General features: G+C 37.0%; 1 protein-coding gene across 6 annotated transcripts; it reads left to right on the top strand.

Moving 5' to 3' along the window:
- Nucleotides 1-932: 932 nt before the first annotated feature.
- On the top strand, nucleotides 933-18,494 carry pfkfb2b (6-phosphofructo-2-kinase/fructose-2,6-biphosphatase 2b). 6 transcript variants are annotated; one of them, XM_067430871.1, is made up of 17 exons: nucleotides 934-1,218; nucleotides 1,601-1,734; nucleotides 3,032-3,157; nucleotides 4,662-4,758; nucleotides 5,468-5,534; nucleotides 5,683-5,757; nucleotides 5,874-5,930; nucleotides 6,058-6,182; nucleotides 7,850-8,057; nucleotides 8,136-8,282; nucleotides 8,369-8,473; nucleotides 8,599-8,728; nucleotides 8,917-8,979; nucleotides 9,062-9,126; nucleotides 11,032-11,226; nucleotides 13,767-13,789; nucleotides 14,354-18,494. In XM_067430871.1, exons 2-17 carry the CDS (start codon nucleotides 1,647-1,649, stop codon nucleotides 14,418-14,420), a joined length of 1,638 nt encoding a protein of 545 aa, XP_067286972.1. In that variant the 5' UTR covers nucleotides 934-1,218; nucleotides 1,601-1,646; the 3' UTR covers nucleotides 14,421-18,494. The 6 variants fall into 6 exon arrangements, with proteins under 6 accessions (XP_067286974.1, XP_067286972.1, XP_067286975.1 ...); XM_067430870.1 differs by having other exon boundaries at nucleotides 935-1,217; nucleotides 1,604-1,734; XM_067430873.1 differs by lacking the exon at nucleotides 11,032-11,226 and having other exon boundaries at nucleotides 933-1,217; nucleotides 1,604-1,734.
- Nucleotides 18,495-19,324: the final 830 nt, after the last annotated feature.

The raw sequence follows: 19,324 nt of genomic DNA, 5'->3' as shown, positions 1-19,324 counted from the left end.
CAGGAGCACCTGAGCTCAATTTTGAGTGTCATGGCAAAGGCTGTGGGTACTTACGTACGTGTTTTTTTTCTTCTTGTTTTTATTATACATTTGAAAAGATTTTAACTAACTTCTTTCACGTTGACATTATGGGGTATTGTTTCTAGTATATTTGAGAAAAATAATGAATTGAATACATTTTGGAATAAGGCTGTAACATTAAATGTGGATAAGGTGAAGCACTGGGACCATTTCCATGGATGCACTGTATATTTGGATGACTCAAAAAATTGACTCCTGGCCAATAAATATTTCTTTAATTTAATTATCATTAATGTAAACGTGTGTATTTATTGATTTTACTGCTGTAATTTTTATACTGTAATCATTGGCAAGCATTATATATTCTGTATTTTGTTTGTGAATGAATCTTTTAAATTAACCAATCATAAAAGTTATTCGTATTAATAAGTAAATTACAACTTTGTGTTTTTGAATTTATTTATTTATTTGTTTTATTTAGGCTATCTTTTTCTATGCCTTTTTAAAACCCACTTATGACTTTAATTTTTTAACAATTAAAGTATAGAGAAAGGGCCATTGAACAAATTAGTTCACCACTGAACAAATAAGTGATTCAAAAGAGTCGAGTCACCGAGAAGAATCAAAATATCCATCACAGACTAGCAAGCTAATTTTTGGTTAAAATAATTTACCCAACAACAACACATTTATTTGCTTACCATAAAATTATTCCAAACCTGTATACATTTCTTTGTTCTGCTGTACCCAAAGGAAGATATTTGGAAGAATGTTTGTAGCCAAGCAGATCTCTGCCCCTATTGCCCCCAAGTGCAGTTGACTTTAAGCCTGTTCACCCAAAAATGAAAAGAAGATCTTGGTCCCTATTTGACTACCACAGTAGGGGAAAATACTATGGTAGCCAATAGTGACCGAGATCTGCTTTTCATTTTTGGGTGAACTATCCCTTTAAAGTCAACTAAACTTTAGTGCACATTGACCGGTGTGCTGTCATCGTTCTGCATGTATTACGGTAAATAGTGACGTAGATACACACCTTCACTCACGCGCTTGGCGCTGGTTGCCATGGAAGGTTATCAAGTGCAAAACCGGCTGAGGCAACGAGACTGCGCAAAGACACTGAACCTGCCGGTTGGACCGGTGGATACCAGATAAAATACAGACCCCAAGGTTGAAGGGGTGACGATTAGAAATCAGTAAGATCTTCGTCTCATGTTTTACGCATCTCATTAATAATCAGTGCTTTAATGTGTTTGTTCAATGTATTGATTGTATGATGTAATAGACGTGTGGATTAGACCATTGTTTGTTAACAAACCCTCTGTTTACGGTTATGACGAAACATGGTGGTGTCCTGTCCTCAGCATCCTCTTCTCTGTGGTGACGTAGCGCGACATTTGTTGTTACTGCGCTGCGGATGACTAAGAAGAAATGACAATGTGGCAATAATAAAAGATACATATCACTGAATAGAGCGTAATTGTATGGGGGAAATTTTTTAAATGTCCTTTTAATTTTAGTAAAACTACAAGTAACGTTGCGTATATTGTCTTTACTTGCAGTTTCTCCCCCTCTCTGGCAGGTGCACTTTGTTTGTACAGCAGGAAGGTTCTGACAGATTCAGTATGTCTGCGTGGCTGCAGCAGGAGGCTGGTTCAACCAGTTCAGCTGAAGCCAAGAAATCAGAGCCCAGAGGCCAAGAGAAGAAATGCTGTAAGTGCACAACATGCTTTCACATTCCACTAGATGTTGTTTTCAATCCCAGTTTAAACCAGCCTAAGGTGGTAAGCTGGTACGGCTGGTCTGTTATAGTGGGGTTTTGAGGTACTTCTCAAGTGATGAGAATACTTCCCACATAGCAGTTTTGTCCCTGGCCTAGTACATTTTAACAACGGCATGAATCATATAACAGTTGCCCTTCTTATAGTGTCAGCTGTCACTGAGGCTGTAAAACAGAAGTTCACTGTCAGGCTAGATTAGAAATATACCTGCTGTGCTTGCCTTTATTTAGATATGCATTGTCTGCTATGCTGGTTTCAAATGGCATATCAAGGTAGAGACATGTTTGTTTCGGAGGGGGGTTTTCCACCGTTCGTTATCAAATTGCAGGTAATGTTTTCTTCATAACCAATATTTTAATCTGGGAAAACTGCATTCCTAGATCTTTGCAGGATATAAATATCTAAGAGAAACCTTTCTATTTAATACTAGTCTAAAAAAATGTAATGCTCCATATTAATAAATAAAAAGTACACATTAGAATTGATCAGATGTGACAGTAAAGACATTAAGAATGTTACACAAATTTCTGTTCTTTTGAACTTTCTATTCACCCAATAATTCTGGAAAAGGAAATTGTCGCAGTTTACACAAAAATATCAGACAGCACAATGGTTTTAATGTTTCTTAAGCACCAAATCAGCATATTAAAATTATTTCTGATGGACCGTGTGACATTGAAGACTGGAATGAATAAAATTTGACTTTACCATCACAGGAAAAATAGACATACATTAAAATATATACATTAATTACATTACATTAATTATTACATTAATATATATTAAAACAGCTATTTTAAATTGTAATATTAGTCTACAATATTAATAATAATAATAATAATTTGTTACATTTATATAGCGCACTATATACTCAATGCGCTTTACATTGAAGGGGGAATCTTCTCAAACCACCAACAATTTAAAGCAGCCTTGCTGACCACAAGAGGCTACTTTCAAAAAAAACTTTATACAAGCTGTCAAAACCGTATGAAAAGTACTATTAACCAAGTGCAAACTCATGCATTTTGTCATGCATCAGGCATGAAGTAATTGTGTTGTTTGATTTTATGTAATTTTTGGTGCAGATGCTGTTGGTGTTGGTATGTGAAATTTTAGTATTTTTATATTTGGCAGATTATAATTGATAGTCATGGAGACAGAAATTTCCTCCAGCCCATGATGTGCTGTTAACACTGTCTGTCTGTTTTTCATCTTTTGTCTGACCACAGCATGGGCGTCTTACATGACAAACTCCCCCACATTAATTGTCATGATCGGCCTCCCCGCCAGAGGCAAGACATACATGTCGAAGAAACTCACTCGCTACCTCAACTGGATAGGCGTTCCTACAAAGGGTGAGTGGGCAGCTGGATTTAGACAGTTGCAACATATCAAATAACATTCGCTATAAATATCATCTGTCTCCAATTTTAAATGCTCCATATATATATATGGAGGATAAATTTGGGGGATAAATTTGAACTTACATTGGTAACCAACACATTTAAAGAGGACCTATTGTGCTTTTAGATATTCTTGTTCTTGTGTAATGTTGCTGTTTGAACATGAAAAATATCTGTAAAGTTACAAAGTCACTGCAAAGGGACAAAGGGAGGTATTCTCTATATCAGTAAGCACTGTTTCTGAACTTCCTGAAACCAAAAAAAAAAGTGGTGTAACATTCCCGAAACACACTTGAAGAGGTTGACCAATTACAACATCCTTGTCCAGGGCTTCTCATGCTGCCTTCACATAGGAATTATCATAAATACCAGTTTCCTTATTAAAAATTGTGCATGAACGCCATTTGAAGTCACTCACTTCAATGCAACGAGCTTGTAATTACTACTTCAGAAATTGGAATTATGCAGTTTCTGAAAGCATGTGAAGGCTGCAATAGAAGCAGCAACTGAACAGTGTTACAGTGGTCCTATTATGGCCCTTTTTTCAATGTGTAAAATAAGTTTCTGATGTCCCCAGAGTTTTTGCTCAAAACAGAATTTTTTTTTAATAGTATGTTAAAATGTCATAAAAAGACTGAACAGTTAACTTTTTGAGGGTGAGCAAAGGTGAGGGTGAGTTTTTGTGTCCCCCATGCAAATGAGCTGCTGTTCCCCGCCCCTTTTCAGGAAGAGGGCGAGGCTTCAAGAGCTTTTGTTAGCAGCTCCGATTACCTCACACAGATGCACTGAAATGTCTGGAACTGTTCAGTCTTTTATGATAAAAGCGGAGTCCGACAATGATGGAGAGACTCAAGAAGAAGTGATAACAGGACATTTCTAAATGGTTAACTGATGAATATATGTAGCTGGTGTGGAGTTGCTGTTTTCTAATCATTAATTAGCATGTTCTGCCATGATAATCTATAAATCCCTTGTGTGGGAAATGTTGTAAGATAACTGCAGAGCCAAAGAATATATTCTGCATAAAGCTAGAACAGGTATAGTTTAGTTTAATTACATTTATAACTTGTCATCTTCTCAACATGGCCTTTGTTGTATGTTCCTGGGGGCGGGGTTGCTGTAAAGTTTAAGGTTAGTGATGTCACTAAATTGTGAAGAAGCTTATTTTAGTCCCAACCAGCTGTTTGTTGTAGTCCTTTAAAAAGCGATTTCTTTCAAATAAAATATCTCCATTTGTTTTGAACTTTAAGTGTTGTAACTTTGCAAATGTTGTTTATGCTCAAACATTACACACTAACTAACAATAGTAACTTAATAACTGTAACTGAAGTCGGAGGTTTTGACTTGACCTGTTCCATCTTTTCATACTTAATGATTCATCTTGATGCAATACAGTTGTGCAAAAACTAATCAAGACATTGTAGTGATTAACCATAATTTCATGTTTATTGTGCAGTGTTTAATCTTGGTGTGTACCGGAGGGAAGCGGTTAAAGCATACAAGTCCTATGATTTCTTCAGACATGATAATGAGGAAGCCATGAAGATACGGAAGTAGGATCATATCTTTTGTGTGTGATTAAATGGAAGAGTTCCCCCCAAAAAAGAAAGTTAGGACCCACTTGATATTAGGTGACCTTAACTACCATGTACTAACATTTTAATTAATTATTTGACACTTATTGTGTACACTTATTGTGTACTTACATGTTTTTACATTGTACTTACATTTAAATAATACATGCATATAATTGCGTCTGTAATTAATTTCTGTAGTTACATTTGTAATTACACAGTTGGCACTTCCCTTACATCTAACCCTACCCTTAAACTTACCCATACTGCCACACCTGTCCCTAACTCTGCCCGTATCCCACCTCAATATCAGCAAAAGTGCTTTGCAATAAAATTTGAACACAGTAAGTACATTGTACTTATTTTTTGATTTAAGTACATAGTACTTAAGGCCACCTAATATAAAGTGGGGCCGAAAGTTATGTCATTGTTTATTCACCATCATGTTGTTCCAGACCTGTATGACTTTTTCTTTACAGTGTTAATAGTGTATATGTAATAATAATGTATATGCTTTTAGTAAAACAAGAAACTAACATTAGCCAGTTAGACTAATATGATGTTTCAACACATTTCCTGGTGGTTACATCAGTGCTTTTTTGACAGGACAGTTTGGGTTTTTTCTTGAGAACTGTTGCATTTTTCCATTTTTAATAAATCATAATGACTTTATTTGCATCCCAAATAGACAGTGTGCCTTGGTGGCCCTGCAAGATGTTAAGATCTACTTTAATGAGGAAGGTGGACAAATAGCTGTAAGGTTTTTCTTTTTCCTCTGTTTACATCAATTATTTAATTTAATGTGGTGTGGAGTGTTGAAGAATAGTAATGAGATTCAGGATTTAAAAAAAATATTTAATTAATATATAGATAATAATGTGACATTGTCGTCATTTTTTAAAGGTATTTGATGCCACAAACACAACCCGGGAGAGGCGGGATCTCATATTAAATTTTGTACAGGACAATGCATACAAGGTAGCCAAATGTGCAAATTAGTATAATTTTATATTTATAAGATGAAATATATTTGTGTGGATTTGAATCCACAGTGTAATGATCATTTTCCTATTTCTGTGTGTTTATCTTTGCAGGTGTTTTTTGTGGAGTCAGTATGTGATGATCCAGAGGTTATTGCTGCTAACATCTTGGTATGTTGGTTGTGATGTTTCTTTGGTTTACATTTCATTAAACTGGTGGTATAATGAGTATAGCAACATTGCAGTATTATTGTTCATTATCTTCTCAACAGTTGTCACGTATGTGCCTTTTCTTCAGGAAGTCAAGGTTTCAAGTCCAGATTATCCAGAAAGACACAGAGAGAGAGTCATGGGTGATTTCCTGAAACGCATTGAATGTTATAAAGTCACTTACCAACCACTAGATCCCGATGAATATGACAAGTAAGAATGTTTTTAAAATAGACACATAATGGAATATCTGAATATACATACATTTTCGTTGAAATAAATCTATTTTTGCTTCCAAGCGCCCCTATTACGCTATTTTAAAGGTTCTTAATTTAGTTTTTGGAGGTTAACCTACCTTTTTACATGCATCCAAGGTCAAAAAATACCTAATATAATATACAAAGCAACATCACTTAATTTCTCACAGTGCCTACTCTGCTCTGATTGGTCAAAACTTGGGTGTTTGGTCTACAGTTTAAAGCGAGTGTCGGAAACTAAACTCCCATTGCCATATCAGAATTTCATCTCCAGAGGCTTCCTCAGCACGTGTACACACAGTGATACAAACAGTAACTGCCGTTGGTTTTACCGTATCAAAACGAGTCCTCATCCTTTGGAAGTGCATGCAAAGTAGATTTACTTTTTGCAGCGCAGAAAATGGCATCATCTCTGCCTGTCGACAACACAAACCAAAATCTTCCAGGTCTCCATTAAGTAGACATTAAATTCAAAGTAGACATTGTTTGCAGGTAGTCAATAAAGACCATAGTAGACTGGCATTATGCACATTTATTACAAACCTATAGGTTTGTGCAGGAAGTAAGACTGAAGTTACTGTCTAGTAATTTCAGACAGTTCAGAATCGGTTCTTTAGTTTGGGACAGGGGAGACTCTAGGTGTTTCTCAATGTCAAGGAAGGATCCTCGGAAGCCAGAATTCTAAGGATGCTACGTCATTGACATCCGACGAAGGACTGTTCCAATGTCGAGGATCCTCGGAATTCAACCAAGGACTGAGTCCTTCGTTCGAAAAATATGTCATATACAGGAAAGGATGCATATGAGTAGCCTTCGCGCACTTCGGGTTCTCAAATCACCCACAATCCTATGCGCGGAGCTTTGTTATCAGACGTTCCCGGAGTCGGACTCGGAGCGTGAACGGGGCAAATATGCTTGTATCGGGGTTTGTTGATGGGAAGGAAGGAGGCGGGAACCGGCAAACGTTCAACAACTTTATAATAGCCCCCTCACGGGCGACTGCCAGCACACACATAATAAAACATAAACAAACCATAACATAAAGTCCAGGCCTAGTCCTCTCTCGTCTTCCATGCTCCTCCAATTATACTCCTGTCGCTGCCGTGAGCCGAGACCGGTGTGGCGATCAGCTGCCGCTCATTATCACTCCACTGGCCCGCTCTCACAGACCCTCACCTCGCTGCTTGCCACAATGCTTTTATTTACGTTACCAAACATTTGTTATAACCGTAGTAAATATAAGTAAAGTTTAACCTTTAAATACCGGTACAAATTACTACTGTATTGATATTAAAAAAATACAAAAAACGGTACACATAACGTTATTGATGGCCAACGGACCTTTTCACTGACGTAATGACGCAATGACGTGCACTTGCTAGCCTGTTCCATTTACGTGTTCTCCGAATGCTAAAGAGGAGCCTCGTCTAGCCTCTGAAGGAAGTGACTTTGAAGGATCCGTCCTTCCAAGGAAGCATCCTTGACATTGAGAAACACCTAGTATCTCTGTTTACTAGGTGTTTATCTATCTCTGTTTATCATGCACTTTGACCTTTGGAACTTTGCAGACCTTTTACATTGACAAACCCGAAAAGGCATAATAAGATCTTTTTTTCCCACCAGAGACCTATCCTTCATCAAGGTGATGAATGTGGGCCGTCGTTTCCTGGTAAACCGTGTTCAGGACTACATCCAGAGCAAGATTGTTTACTACCTAATGAACATCCATGTACACTCGCACTCCATCTACCTCTGCAGGCACGGAGAGAGCGAGCACAACGTCCAGGGCCGCATCGGAGGAGACTCTGAACTCTCCCCCCGTGGGAGACAGGTCTGAACTCATTCATTGCTGACTTTATAACACTTACTCATCAGAAGATGCTTGACTTTCTCTCTCCCTTGCGTGCAGTTTGCGAGTGCCCTGCGTGGGTTCATTGAGGAGCATAAGCTGTCCGACTTGAAGGTTTGGACCAGCCAGTTAAGGAGAACCATCCAGACGGCTGAGGAGCTGGGAGTTCCCTATGAACAGTGGAAAATCCTCAACGAGATAGATGCTGTTAGTATGCCCAGGTCCCAGTGGAGATTACATGCAGTTTTTATGTATTGCACATTCATTCATAAGCAATGTGTGCTCTGAAACAGGGTGTATGTGAGGAGATGACCTATGAAATGATCCAGAACATATTCCCAGAAGAGTTTGCTTTAAGGGATCAGGACAAGTACCACTACAGATATCCAGGAGGAGAGGTACAGAATGTCATGATCTTTTCACTTTGTTACAGTTCTTCAGAGTGTCTCTTCTCACTCTCTGTAGGTTTGTTGGTTTCTTGTGGGAAGGTCTGACTATTTTAAAAGACTCTCTTTTTTTGCAGTCGTATATGGATCTGGTTCAACGACTGGAACCTGTGATTATGGAGCTTGAGAGACAAGGCAATGTACTAGTCGTCTGTCATCAGGCGGTTATGCGCTGCCTACTAGCTTATTTCTTGGACAAGAGTGCAGGCAAGATACATTTGCATTTTTTGACTGAATGCTAAAACTACCTGGCTTTATATATAAACTGTGTATTGGATTATAATTTTTAATAGACTTCATATATAACAGCCAGCTAGATAACTGAGCAGAATATGTAACAACTGATCAAATCACAGAAATGTACATCAACTGATTTTTTTTTTCTTTGGTCTCAGATGATCTCCCATATTTAAAATGTCCCCTTCACACTATCATGAAGCTCACTCCTGTTGCCTATGGTGGGTCGGACAGTTGTTTCTTCACTTTTGCAAACACACACATGAAAATTCTGCTCACAGAAAATGTTATATTATGTTTTAGGTTGCAAAGTGGAAATGTTTTATCTGAATGTGGAGGCAGTGAATACACATCGGGACAGACCACTGGTGAGTCCACATTTGTTTCTGTGTTGTTCTCTTTCAGTATGAAATATTAATGGAGGATATAAAATATTAATTTTAAAATAATTAGTGCCACATTTATTTCTCAGATTTGGATTTTATTTCAGTATTTTTTTTTTTGGAAACTTCTAAACAAGCATGCTATCTTTCTTACAGTAAAGCTTTTGATATCTTATAGGCTTTTGATTGGGAATCGCAATTTCATCACTGCATGCTTGCCATCTATGATGCTTGTTGTTTTTCTTAGAGAACATTGGTTAAAGCAATTTTCTGGGTTTAATACAACTTAAACTCTATCCACAGCATCTGTGATGTGCTGCCAATTAACACAGGAAATAATTTTGACTCCCCACAAAAATATTTTTATGGGGACATTGTAGTGGAATAAAGATTAAATTGCTAACCGTCAACCGTAAAACTGGTAACACAGTAACTTTGACATTCAGTGTGCACGGAGACCAAAAAGAAACTGAAATAACGCATTTGAAGATAATCTGATGCAAGAACACGTGTTTTTAAAACATAAACTTCTTCCCTTATAGATTTTTTTTTTTAATTAAATAAAATGTAATATAAATATCAGAGGAAAAACTAAAAGTAGAAATGAAATGTATAAAGTAGAAATGTTGCAAACTGATATTGGCAACTAAATTAAATAAAATGCTAAAATAATTCAAACATAAATTTATAAAATGTGACCCTGGAGATAAGTATTTTGTGGTAATAGCCAACAATACATTGTATGGGTCAAAATGATCAATTTTTTTTTTTTTTTTATGCCAAAAAAAATCATTAGAATATTAAGTAAAGATCATGTTCCATGAAGATATTTTGTAAACTTCCTACCATAAATATATAACAAAATATTAGTAGTAGTAATATGCATTGCTAAGGACTTGATTAGGATTTTTTTGCACCCTCAGATTTTTAAGGTAGTTGTATCTTGGCCAAATATTGTCTTGTCGTAACAGACCATACATCAATGGAAAGCTTATGTGTTTAAAATAAATTGTTATACAGATTATGTATAAATCTCAAATTCAAAAGATATTTCAAAATATCAATAACTGCTATAATAGTATATAAATAATACTAAAATTACACCCATTCTAAGTGCAGTTTTGTTATTTTTAACTGAATGATGGGTCAAAATTGTTATCTATGTTAACCCATAACACTCTTTAAGCTATGTTCTCTGCTGTTCAATCAAACTGTCAGTCAAATGGTTTGATTAAAAATCTTCTTCCTCTTGTGATTATTCACCTCATCAGAGTGAGGTTCAACCTTCCCCTCTATACGTGGTTGAATTACAAGAATAACTGTGCAGTAGTGTATAGCCTTCAGTTTTATGTGTTCATCCCAATTGTGACGTCTCAGCAGCCTGTGGTTGTACTGTAACTGTGGGTTTGTGTTGTGAGTTCTGCTTATCCATGTGTTGAACGCTCCATTAAACGACATTGTGCTTTAGTGGCATTGTGCTTTAGTGTTCTTCATTGCTGTAGACATGTTTTATAATGTTAATCTGGAGTCATTTATCACACTTTTTAGTCTGTTTATATTTAGATAATGTGGATTATCTTTGGGTATACTTGGAGCTTAAATGTTGTTTGATTGTTTTGTGGAGACTGAAGTGTCTTGTTCGCTTTTGAGATGAGCTTTGTGTAGGCCAGTGGGGTCCAAACTTGGTCCTGGAGGTCCACTGTCCTGCAGAGGTTAGCTCCAACTTGCCTCAACAAACCTTCCTGAAAGTCTCTAGTATGCCTAGCAAGACCTTGATTAGCTGTTCAGATGAACTCTTCAGGACAGTGGTCCTCCAGGAGCAGGATTGGACACCCCTGGTGTAGGGAGTCTCTCTTTTTAACCCAGCCAGTCTCTTCCATCTCAAACCAGGGGAAAGTCAGACGAGACTCTGCCCCTCTGCTGCTAAGGCGGAATAGTTACACCCCACTTTCCAGTCACGACCAGGTTAAGCGGCCCCGTCTCTACAGCGCTGACAACCGGTCCTGGCTGCCCCTCGCCCCCTCCCCCACTACCCTGCACTTCCCTGACACGCCAGACGGGGCGCTGCTGCTTCAGCAAAGCCAAGTTAGTGTCATACTCTAAAGCCCTGTGATATTAAATGGGCTTGATTGACTCAGTGATGTCCTGACATGAACCTACCCTCACCCTGGTGTTCTGAATCACCTGTGAATGTCACACCCAGTACTAATTTTGCTAAACGCATGAAATCATTTCACTTTGGCAGTCTCCTCTATTTTGTTCCTTGTTTTTATGTAACCGCATGCTCTTAACTCTTTGTTCGGCTTGAGCTTCTGTCTTGTTTTGCTGTATGGTTGCATGCCACAGATCATACAATATTCATAACTTGCCAGCTAACAGTTCTAATTGGTATCATCCCACTTGCCTTTATATCAACATCATGTACAAATCTAATAGTTTTCTTCTTAACGGTTTACTTCGTTTCCCTAAGAAAATCAGTTGTCAATTTATTTAATGTGCTTACAGGAATAGTTCTGCCAAAAATGAAAATTGTCATCATTTACTTGGAACTTGTTGTTCCAAACTTTCTTCTGTGGAACATAAAATTTTTAGAAGAATTGTAGCTGCTCTTTTCCACACAATGAAAGTGAATGGTGGCCAAAAATGACTTGAGTAAAATGTAAGTCATTTTTAAATCATACAGTAGGCATTTTCAAATTGGAGGGAGGGAAAGATTTGGGTCTGTATTATAGAAACATCCTATATTAATTCTTGACTTTCTGTGTTTTGTATGCTTGTGAAATTTCCATGATTACTAAAAAAATAGGATATTGCATGGAATCGAGCAGCAGGGGCGTACCTAAGGGGGGAAAGTTAGGACGATTCTAAGGGCCCATGAACTTTTGGGGCCCACAGAGATTGGTTTTAACAGTAGGGATGAAATAAAAATTGTAAATGTATAATCTACCAGAGTAACAAATAAAACAAACTATAAGTCTAGTCATCAAAACCGAGGCTACAGCGATAGTCTATTCAATGGGTTATGTTTTTCACCACTGAAAATGAAAGGAATGTCATTTTGGTTTTTGTAAATTTGACTCATATAATGCATTTAACGTCAAATAATATATATTTTTTAAAAACACACAATGTTTCGCAGGCTTAACGTTCACAGCTGCTGACCGTGAATTCCGGCACAATGCTTCAGTAACAGTCACAAAGTGCAAGATGAGATGTGCTCTATAACGAAGTTATAGCTAACGAAACAACTGTGTTACGGTAGAAGTTAAACGAGCGACAGAAACAATCAGTTTGCAAAGACTGTATCAACCAAAGCTCAGCTTTGAAAAGAGGAATATGCAAGTCAGGAAGAAGGAGAAGGTGATGGAGATGAGAAGAAGCTATTGTGCTTTTTAACACAGATACTACCGGTCAAAAGTTTGAGAACGGTAAGATTTGTAAAATGTTTTTGTAATAAGTATCTTCTGCTCACCAAGGCAACATTTATTTAATCCAAAATACTGCAAAAACAGTATTATTGAGTCATATTTTTACAATGTAAAATGTCTTTTTTTCTATTTGAATACATTAAAAATATATATATTTAATTCCTGTTATCAAAGCTGAATTTATCCCCATTGCTCCCGTCTCAAGTCACATAATCCTTCAAAAATTATTGTAATATGAGGATTTGATGATCAACAAACATTTATGATTATTATCAGTGTTGAAAACCGTTTTCTCAGGATAATGTAATGAATAAAAAAATTCAAAAGAACAGCATTTATCTGAAATATAAAGCTTTTGCGACATTATAAATGTATATACGGTCACTTGAACAAATGAATGCATCCTTGCTGAATAAATTATGTATTAATTTATTTAAGTTATTTCTCAACAAAAAAAAACTTTCTATTCATCAAATAATCCTAAAGAAATGTTTTACACAACTTCTTTCAACATTGATAATAATCATTAATGCTTCTTGAGCAGTGAAACCTCATATGAGAATGATTAGTGAAGGATCATGTGACACTGAAGACTGGAGTAATGATGATAAATTCAGCTTTGATGACTGGAATAAATTACACTTTACTATATATTCACATAGAGAAGTTATTTTACATTTTAATAATATTGCACAATATTACAGCTTTTTTTGTAATTTACTAACATAAATGCTAGATTGGTGGGCAGAATAGACTTCTTTAAAAACATTTTTAAAAATTATACCGTTCTCAAACTTTTGAGTAGTGTATATATAATTACATGGCTGACAATGATTTTGGATCGCTATAGGTTGTCCTGTATGTTTAGGTACGATAGGGGGCCCAAGCTCATATTCTTTCATAGGGCCCAAAATTGCTAGCTAAGCCCCTGTCGAGCAGTGTAACATATTTTATGTCCTGCAGAAGAACGAAAGTCTTTTGTTTGAGTTTCGAATGAGACGAGGTGAGTAAATGATGACCGAATGTTCATTTTTGGGTGAACTGTATCTTCAAACTGATGTTATGCTTCAGTAATCAACGATCTTTGTCCATGTTTTACTCTGAACATATTTAGCATATTTGTCCTTACACTTCAGTTGTCTTCTCCATATTTGTCTCTCCTCTTTCCACTTCATCCTTCTCTCTCTGTTCTCACAGTCTCGTGTGGTTGGCAATCATCTGTGAGTACCCCATAGCATTTTAAAAAAAGTTGTTTTGGGATGTGTGAGGTCACAAACATTTTTTGATTTGTATGTTTATTCTCGGTTGTCTTTTCTGCTAGCTTTCTTATAACCTGCATTTATGTTGGAAGATTCAATTTCAATCTTGTTTTTGTATGTGTGTTTGTTATGACTTGAATTGTGCAAATGTTCCGAACGCAGCAGAATCAGGTTTTCCAGTTGTCCTGTGTTGTGACATGTCTTGGTAGAGAATTCAGTTTACCTTTTCAAATGCTTTAAGAAGTTAGTACACCAAGTAAAGGTATTATTAATATACTGCAAGCATATAGATCCAGAATGAGCATATTGAGTTGTTTAGTCTAGTCCACCTATCAAATGGTACAGTTTAATAGAGTGTTTTTATAAAGTGATCACTTAAAGTTCAAAGGAAGGTCATGCCTTAAGAAAATTATTTTTCTTTTTGAAATTATTTTAAATTAAATCTATAGGGGGCAATATAGGTTCTGAAGGCAGTTTGATACTTAAGTTTAACTTCATATCTTTCTTTATTTTTATTTTTTTGAGGACTCATTGTGTGAAGGAATCAACTTTGACTGCCCCTGACGAAGCTAATGACTGTTTCCGCTTCTGAGTGAGATGGGAGAATTTCCAAAATCCTGCATGACACTGAAACTTTTCTTTTAGAATTATCTCGCACTGACTCCCAGCCTCCTGCTTGCTTTATCAGTGTTGGGACAACATTTCCCATCAACCCCCTGCATGACAAATCACCAAAGTCTATGACTACAATTAATTTATCATTTATCATCACTATACATTATATAATATACACTGGTCTGGTATTGCTTCCTAATGTTGGTCCCACTTTTGCCGCCAAAACAGCACTGACCTGTCGAAGCATGGACTCCACTAGTCCCCTGAAGGTGTGCTGTGGTATCTGGCACCAATATGTTAGCAGTAGATCCTTTAAGTTCTGTAAGTTGTGAGGTGGGGCCTTCATGGATCGGACTTGTTTGTTCAGCACATCCCACAGATGCTCAATTGGATTGAGATCTGGGGAATTTGAAGGCCAAGTCAACACCTCAAACTTATTGTGCGCCTCAAATCATTCCTGAACCATTCGTTATTAGACTTAAAGGATCTGCTGCTAACATCTTGGTGCCAGACACCACAGCACACCTTCAGGGTGCATGACTCGACAGGTCAGGTCTGTGTTGGCAGCAAATGGAGGACCAACACAATATTAGGATATTAGTCATAATGTTATGCCTGGTCGGTATACAGGTGCTGGTCATATAATTAGAATATCATCAAAAAGTTGATTTATTTCACTAATTCAATTCAAAAAGTTGAATTCATTTAATCATTACACACAGGCTGATATATTTCAAATGTTTATTTCTTTTCATTTTGATGATTATAACTGACAACTAAGGAAAATCCAAAATTCAGTGTCTTAGAAAATTACAATATTTCTTCAAACAAATACAAAGAAAGGATTTTTAGAAATCTTAGCCAACTGAAAAGTATGAACATGAAAAGTATGAGCATATACAGCAATCATTACTTAGTTGGGGCTCCTTTTGCCTGAATTACTGCAGCAATGCGGCGTGGCATGGAGTCGATCAGTCTGTGGCTCTGCTCAGGTGTTATGAGAGCTCAGGTTGCTTTGATAGTGGCCTTCGGCTCTTCTGCATTGTTGGGTCTGGCATATCATATATTCTTCTTCACAACACCCCATAAACTTTCAATGGGGTTAAGGTCAGGTGAGTTTGCTGGCCACTTAAGAACAGAGATACCATGGTCCGTTAACCAGGTACTGGTTGCTTTGGCACTGTGTGCAGGTGCCAAATCCTGTTGGAAAATGAAATCTGCATCTCCATAAAGTTGGTCAGCAGCAGGAAGCATGAAGTGCTCTAAAACGTCCTGGTACACAGCTGCGTTGACCTTGGACCTCAGAGAACAACAGTGGACCAACAGCAGCAGATGACATGACTTCCCAAACCATTACTGACTGTGGAAACTTTACACTGGACCTCAAGCAACGTGGATTGTGTGCCTCTGCTCTCTTCCTCCAGACTCTGGGACTCTGATTTCCAAAGGAAATGCAAAATTTACTTTCATCAGAAAACATAACTTTAGACCACTCAGCAGCAGACCAGTCCTTTTTGTCTTTAGCCCAGACAACATGCTTCTGATTCTGTCTGTTGTTCAAGAGTGACTTGACACAAGGAATGCGACAGCTGAAACCCATGTCTTGCATTTGTCTGGTTCTAGAAGTACTGACTCCACCTGCAGTCCACTCCTTGTGAATCTCCCACTCCATTTTTGAATGTTTTTTTTTTTTTTCACAATGCTCTCCAGGTTTCCTTCCCTTCGCCCCTCTGTGAACAGCCAGCCTCTTTTGCAATGACCTTTTGTGTCTTGCCCTCCTTGTGCAAGGTGTCAATAGTGATGTTATGTCGGACACAGACGCTCCAAAGCTTGCTTCAAACTCGAACGGTCCTTGCAATGAACCACTGCTTCGAAGCTTGTATCATTACGTCACTAGTCCCTTGAAAATGTCTTCTGAAGCAAACACACTGCTTCACTCCTGTAGGATAAAAACCATTACAGAAATTATGTTGGATTGAATGGTTTTCATGGGAATTTTTTTGGTTGTAATGGGAATTATAGTGGTCTCTACTGATATGTGTTGGGTTCAATAGGTGGGCCATTAAATCCTAGTGGAATATGTCCCAAACACACTACAAAAAATAAATCTTCTGTGGTTTAAATGGTTGACACAAGAAGCCAATGGTTCCTATTGGTATTTTAATAGAAACCATTAGAATTTATGTGATGGTTTCCAACTTTTTTTAAGATTGTCTGATATTCTGTCCTTGTCTAAAGAAATAATTACACATACACATCATGCTTTGTGTTTTATTATCAAGGTGAACACATGAAATTCATAAGTATCTGTAAAATTCACCTAGGCCTACATAAATGAGTTCCACAGCTCTAACACTGTCTCAGCTTGGATTGCCTCGGGTAAACACATCATGTTAACGGGCGTTAACATTTAAGTCTACTTGCATTTTATGGTTGTCAGCTTTGATGCATTATATTTACTTCACCAAGAGATGGTGCTGCAATTTCTATCTGAATGAAGCTTCGAGTAATGAACCATTTTCGACTCAATTGTATCAGAAAGCCATAATGCTTCGAAACTCTAGGTGTCAATGGTCGTCTTTTGGACAACTGTCACGTCAGCAGTCTTCCCCATGATTATGTAGCTGTTTTGAGTTAATTAGCTGATTAGAGTGTGGCACCAGGTGTCTGGGGATACCAGGAGATACTGAATTTGCAATTTTCTTTATTTGTCAGTTAAAATTTAAAATGAAAAGAAATAAACATTTTAAATATATCAGTCTGTTTGTAATGAATGAATATAATTTGCAAGGTTCACTTTTTGAATGGAATTAGTGAAATAAATCAACTTTTTGATGATATTCTAATTATATGACCAGCACCTGAATGTGTATATATACAAGAATATTTATTTTAAGCAATGATGCCTTATTGAAGGTTAAACGTTGAGATCCTCTCTCTGACCTGAATGTTCTCTGATAGAACTTGAACACAAACGTGGGTTGTGTAAATGATGATGACCTCCATACAGAGTCTATGTTGCAACACAATGTTGTTTGCAATGAACTATTTTCACAATCATAACTATTACAACATCTTCATATATACCATAGTCGGTCGTCAGAAAGAAGACTAGCATTATTCAGGGAGTTATTGCAATTGAGATTTGACACAGATAGAGGAAAGGTTTGTATATTATAACAGATTGTGACTTCAAAGAATGCACTAACTGAGACAATGAAAGTACAATGAAATATTTTTCTTGCACATTTTCTTAATAAAAATGGTATTTATTGGATAATGTACAAAGTTAGCTATTCATTTACATTTTATAGTAATGTATTTGTGTCGCATTATATCAAAATGACAGGGATTTGTAGGATGCAGTATGTAAATGAAGTGTATTTTATAAGTCATGTCACTGCTGATGATGCTAGGAAATATAGTTGTTTTTATTAAGGTAATGAATGTACTCGAAACATATCTGAACAGCGCTTTAAGATAGGATTGTTTTCTCTGGTCATATGTTTGTTAAAACTGGAATTACTAGCTTACATGTCGGTTTATATTTCAGTGCGAGGAGCTGCACTATTCTTAGCATGTCATCAACCAATAGCATTAGATAAAAATAGCCTTTAGACATTTCTTGGTCAAAGGGGGGAAAAATCATTAAAATTGTTTACTATAACTTTTCATTTTAATTTTACATGTTAAATCACATTTTTGCCTTAGTAAATCATTTGAAATGAAGGTGTGACAAATACATTTTTAAATGTAATGTCAATTACCCATGGTGATCAGTGTCCAGGACACTAAGACCATCAGCACTTATTTATGTTTGTTATGTTCATTCAACCCTGCTGCATAAAACTAGCACTTTTCACTACAATCAAGGTGCAAGTTAAGATATCCCAGCATGCATCACCCCTATAGTGACTACAGTGATGGCACACAATGTGTCTTTTAACTGGTATAAATTATACATGATGTTGCAATGGCAATGCCACAGTATATAAAATATATTTTATTCAGACTCTAGGAAGTTCAATAAAATACATACAATTAAACAGTTTCTGCTTTGTCAAATTTCCTTGTCTGTTTCTATCCCAGTGGGGTCTAAACCTGAATCCACACAGACCCGTGAGGACCTAAACTGAGGTCCCCATGAGGAAAAAGTTTTCTGTGATGGGTAGGTTAAGGTGTTAGGGGATAGAATATAAAGTTTTGTATAGTATAAAAATCAGTGTCTATGGAAAGTCCCAATAAAACATGAAAACGCATTGCCACCAGATGGCGCCAAAATACTTTACTTTACAACGGGAGACCAGTTCTTGATGAACAGATACGGATTTGTTGCTAAGAACAAACATACTAACATAATAAGAACATTTAGGATTTAGTTTAACGTCATTTTGTGAAGAAAATTAATTCTGCTAGAAGTTAAATCCCTGACAGGGCGTTACCACACTACAAAAATAATGATTGCGCTATGCAAGTTGCTTAGCGACACGAACAGGTGACTGCTGGAAAGCTGTAGCCAATCAGAAGCCAGGAACCGAACTCTAGTAATATAATGTAATTTCTTGTAATAGAATGTTGTTCCATTATAGGCTACTCCGTTATTTGTTGTAAATGACCTGTCCTAAATGACATTTGCTACTGATATCCTCTGGTCTGACCATTGCATGGCAGTTATATCACAAATAGTGTGACTGACAGAAATGAATGGTTGCACCTGGTTGGCACAGACACACACACACACACACACACACACACTCTCTCTCTCTCTCTCTCTCTCTCTCTCTCTCTCTCTCTCTCTCTCTCTCTCTCTCTCTCTCTCTCTCTCTCTCTCTCTCTCTCTCTCTCTCTCTCTCTCTCTCACTCACTCACTCACTCACTCAC

This window comes from Pseudorasbora parva, chromosome 22 (genome assembly GCF_024679245.1).
Source record: "Pseudorasbora parva isolate DD20220531a chromosome 22, ASM2467924v1, whole genome shotgun sequence".
Classification (NCBI taxonomy): Eukaryota; Metazoa; Chordata; class Actinopteri; order Cypriniformes; family Gobionidae; genus Pseudorasbora; species Pseudorasbora parva.
The sequence above is the reverse complement of the archived record's forward strand: the minus strand, read 5'-3'. Positions and strand labels throughout refer to the sequence as shown.